This window comes from Fulmarus glacialis, unplaced genomic scaffold (genome assembly GCF_000690835.1).
Source record: "Fulmarus glacialis isolate BGI_N327 unplaced genomic scaffold, ASM69083v1 scaffold51239, whole genome shotgun sequence".
Lineage (NCBI taxonomy): Eukaryota > Metazoa > Chordata > Aves > Procellariiformes > Procellariidae > Fulmarus > Fulmarus glacialis.
The window spans coordinates 5,783-11,025 of NW_009234928.1; the positions used below are offsets into that span (position 1 = coordinate 5,783).

The 5,243-nt window shown below is 35.6% G+C and overlaps 1 protein-coding gene across 1 annotated transcript; it reads right to left on the reverse strand.

Annotated features, from left to right (window-relative positions):
• Positions 1-1,213: 1,213 nt before the first annotated feature.
• Positions 1,214-4,744, reverse strand: PDCD5 (programmed cell death 5; the record flags this gene model as incomplete). Its single annotated transcript, XM_009585789.1, has 5 exons — positions 1,214-2,193; positions 2,587-2,658; positions 2,903-2,994; positions 3,449-3,510; positions 4,704-4,744. Coding segments are annotated over 5 exons (315 nt in total), but the record flags the coding sequence as incomplete, so codon positions are not given.
• Positions 4,745-5,243: the final 499 nt, after the last annotated feature.

The following is a 5,243-nucleotide window of genomic DNA, read 5'->3' on the forward strand; positions in this document are numbered from 1 at the left end:
TGAATACAACAGGTTATAGAAAACAACTTGTTCAATGCTGTTATATTTTAAGCATAAAGTATTTTGTTATATTCTATGCAAATGATGAAACAACACTCCCAAGTTTCAGCCTCGACATGAATGGTTATATAATTATTGGTTAATTTTACTCTTAAGAATTGGCCAAGTGTTAAAGTAGTGCTTGCCTTTGAAAAACTACCCCCCCAAATGAAATACAAAATTTGCAAGAAAAAACCCATAGCAGCTTACTAAGGCAACTTAATGCACACTTGGTGCATATTGCCTACTGTATTTTTTTAAGCCATCTAACTGAATATATTTTTTTCTTTAGAGTTTTATAGAAAAAGTACAGATTTATTAGAATTAACCTGAGTTTTCTTTTCTATTACAGTATCAGAACAGTTGTCCTTGTGAACCTGAGGCTACTTACGTCACCGAGCCATGCTTCAGTTTTATTCAGTGTTCAGTCTAGGATAAAGCTTATTTCCAGGCATTTTGGATGTATAGTGTATGTTTAAAAAAAAGCACTTAAATGCTAAACAGTTCCACTATAATCTAAATAATGGAAAGATAATGACTAACAAATTATTTAGGTAAATGAAATAGTTTACAAGTTTCCTTTGACATGCTTAACGAAGCTTGTAATTAAAAAATACCTTAATATTCAAAGATATGATGATCAAAGGCTAAACTGGAATAGGATTTGAAGGGAGTACCCCTGGAAGCTTCCCCTAGCAATCTGTAGTCCAAATAGACTGAAGTCAACTTCATGATTCTTATGATTTGTCTGCAAAGCATGTTACCGTACCGGCCAGTTTAATCTCCAAAAGGCTGCAACTTAAAACAACTGAGATTCTGGAACAGCCGTTTTAGAAGAACAGCAAAGCAATAAAGCTTATATTGTTATAAGTGGAATTTGATAAACTTAGGAATGGGAACGTGAAGCATGGATGCTTAGGATGTATCTGTAGCCCTAACAGGAAAACTTTTAAACCATCTATCACCACACCTTGGCCTGAAACTCTTCACACTGGTAAAGGATCATTAGTCTAAAGAAATTTAGCATACACCCACGATATTACTAAAGTTAAGGAATCCTAATTACAAACATAGACAAGCAAAATGCCCAGTCTAGTCCAAATGAAACAAAAATAACAACTGTTAAAATACTTCTAAACCACATTCACACAAGATGAAAAACATCCACTAGTGCTCACTTTAAACAATTTTATTCTGTTCCAAAAAACACTGCAGTTGGGATCATACATGTTCCTGTTAAATTATGTCAGAAAAGGGTTTTGTGGTGGTAGAGTGTTTATCAGCACATTACAGTATTTATCCTATGTATTTCCATAACCATATTTTTGCATAAACGTATAGCACAAGTTCAGTTTTACTGTATGCATGCAGGAGTTGCAGAAAGTTTAGGAAAACAGTCTTTTTTTCCCAGGTAAGAAACACTCCAGCCATTTGATAAAAATGGAGGTAGTTTTAAGAATATACGATACCAAGTGTCTGAACAGTGCTGTATTACACAGTTAACTTGCTTTTTTTGAAATAGCTTCATTATTTCATAGGGGAACAGTTCAATTGTATGCTGGTTACAATTTCTTTATGCAGACTGCCTGATGTGAAGTCCTCTGATCCAAACCCTACTTTGATACCTTTATTTTATAAATTTCCATTAAGGACTTGAGAGCCAGTGACCTGCTGGATAGGCTTCCTTCCAGGGGCTCAGGAAATCTCATTTCTAACACTTCCGTGATTTAGAGCCTGGAGGTAAGTCTTTAAACTCCTAGAGGGAGTTTCAGCTTTACACTTAGCTCCTCCTTATGGTGTCTCCAATAGCAGCAAGTTAAGTGTGTGCAGTTGCTGAAAACATAGCTTACACACTGAGTAAGGGGCAACAAAATGTTCATGCTAAGGAAGCAGTGGGGAACTCCACACTGCTCAGGCCTCTTATACTACAAAAATTTAAGTTACAAAATCCCCTTCTCAGATTTATTTTACAAGACAAGTTCATTTGTTGGCCTTTTTAAAAAAAAAGTAAAGAAGCGTAAACATTTTCAGATCTTGCATTCTGCCTGATAACGGTATCTTGCCTTTTTCCAGGCCTTTTGTTTGGCAGACAGTCTTACAGTAGTATTAATAATCATCCTCTTCATCAGAATCCAATACTTTCCTTCTGTTGAACTAAAATGAAATATATGAAGTGAAAATAGAAGGGTAAGTCCAACATAGAGCAAGCCTTTCAAACTCAACACGTTTGACAATGAAAACATTACATGGGAGCAGAACATTTACCCCATCAAAACCCACATCCCCCCCAAGTTCCTGCCGGCATAATGGTACAGGACAGACACAGGGTAGTCTGTCTCACAACAGAACACTGATATCCCAGTGCTAATATCTGCAAATTATACTATTGATAAGGACTGCTATGATTTAATCCCAGTATTGCTTATCAGTGTAGGTAAGAGAAGTGGTAAATACAAACTTAAGTTTTACCCTGAACTGAAATGGTCCAATACATGCAATTTTCTGCTCTATTATATAACAAAATTATATTTAGGAAATGAAACTTACCTTTACTGTTGTTTTCTTTTCTGTTTGCTGACTCACTTTTTCAAGTATTTCTATCAAACCTTGTTCCGATACCTAGGAAAGCAAAAGAAAAGCCATATAAACACATTCTGAGAAATGCTTAGTATCAAACAACTGAACCACACTTTCCCTTCTTATAAAAGGTGTTTGATGGAATTATATAATAGTATTTAGAAGCTCTCAGTTGCCTTTTTCAGTTATTTAGTTTACAGATATTAACAACATCCGATTTTTTTTGAGAGTGAATTAGGTTTGAAAATGAATATACGCAAGAAAGAATTGGAAAAACTTAACTCACCTTTCCAGCTAGCTGTCCAAATCTTGCCATCTGTATAAGATAATTCTCTACTGCTTTTGCTTTGTCTGGTTTCACAAGTGCTAAATTGCTTACTGCAACAAAAACAGGCTCTGTTCATTTTGTTTTAAAACATACTCAAATACCTTCACTAGTAACTAAAAAGTGACGAATGTCCCTACGAAACCATCTTCTTCATGCCAGGGTCATGAAATAAATTGAAAAAGGCATTTTCATAAAATAAAGATACAAGATAGTTATATTTCTTACTTTTAAATATTTGTTCCTAATTAGGTTAACTACTTTTGACTCTCACTACAATTCCTACTATTAATTTTTAAAAAAATTTGATTAACATAATTCAGATGTCAGTTGACCCCTCCCCTCCAATCATTGATATCACCAACTGAAAAGCTGTAATAATTTTATCTTCCCAGCAACAACATTTTTCTAGTCTGGCCTCTATACAAGCACATATGTGCTTGATTTGAGCAGCACTAGAGTACGCTAGATGAGAAATTTTTATTAGAAAGTTACTTGGATACTTACGTCTTGCACGAGCTGCTTGATCAAGAACTTGAGCTAAAATAGTATTTCTTATCTCTGCTTCCCTGTAATGAAAAATTAACCACACATCAAAAGTGGGATTTCAAACACCTAAAATAATATGCACAAAACAGCAAACTACAGAAGACTTTTGATTCCCGTGACTTCTTGAGGTCCCTTCAAACCTTACATTTACATGATTTATTTTATAGCATTTTCTGTCACGAGTAGCTCTATATATGTTGACAAAGTTACATCCCTGACAACATCTTCCAAGAAGTCAAGATGTAGTTTACTACTTACACTTTATTACTGTTTATTATTACATCTTAAAGACAAAAGCCATGCTACCCACTGTAAAGATTCTGCATTCAGTTCCATGTGGAATTTCACCAAAGGCAGTGTATGGTAGAGCAGGCTATTGTCCATGCAATTGCAAGACAGAACCAGACCTCATTATTTATTTAGAATTTTTCAGTAAGTCTTCATATACTTACAATATTTGACGAAGTATTTGCAGAACTGGCATTTTAGTTTATGCGTTTCAGTTAATACAAACTGACTGTGTGCAAAGTCTAGCTCTTTAAACACTTATTTTCAATTTTCTACTTAGTGCAAATACTAAATGCTGTTTCCACACTAAGCTCTGACATGAATCGTTTTGTTTCATATTTTTAACTGCAACAGATGTCCCAGAAAAATCAGATCAACTAGGAAAGCATGTTCCCATTGCACTAACAGGGCCCAAACCCAAACTCGTCATTCAGACAAAACTCCAGTTTGGGAAGAATTCTGCCAGCCTTCAAGATCTTCTTATGACCAACTCTCACCAACCCCGAAAAGCCAAGGTTTCTGAGTTCCAGAAGCAGATAACTATGGGAATGATGATGCTTCCCAAAAACATCCTATTATATCACTAAAGGTCATGAGGCTATTGCACTCAGCTGAGTCCCAAAGTAAAAATGAGCTGCTGCTGCTGTTTTCCCCCCTGCCTTCCCACCCCAGTCAGGGTTCAGACTGCCTGACAGCTCTGTTGTAGATCATCCAATATAGTCATGGCCTGGGAGCCACACTTGGATCAATCAGATTTTAGCTATCCTTGGATTAAATCTTTGACGTTTCAGCTTCTTTGTTGGTGGTTTTCCAACAACAAAAAAAATCAGGTGAGTATTCCAAAGAAATTAAATACTCAAAAAAAGAAGTAAAAGGTTCAAAACAATTACATTTAAGACCAAAAATCAATAGTTCTCATTAATACCTCTGTTTTGCTTCCTGTTGTGATGGATCACCAGAAGGATCCTAAAGAATGAGATCAGAATAAATATGATCATCAAAAAACATTCCACACAGGACAGTAAGTTTAAATATTCCAGCAGAGTCAATGTAAGCTAAATCTGCCTGCTAAACCCACCTGACCACGGATGAGATCCTGAAAATAAGAATCTGCTGCCCTAGCAAATAAATACACCATACTATGCTTTCCTCACAAAGCAGTAACACAAAGTAGGGTGATGACTAGCTCCACTGGATCTATCCACAGATTGTTGTAGGTTTGGACATGAAAAGGCCTTCCTGTTAGGTCTAAAATAATAAACTTTCCTGAAGTCCAGAAAACAGACAAAAGCACTTAAAACCCATTAAAGTCAGCCAAGGACAAATGAAATGCAATGAAACACTTTCTATTTATTAACAGAAAAAACCACGATCCTAGCATGGTATTTCGGGACTAATATAGGCAGCTGAGATGACTATTCAGAAGCAAGTAACAAAAAGAGAGGGAAAAAATGAACTTTATGTT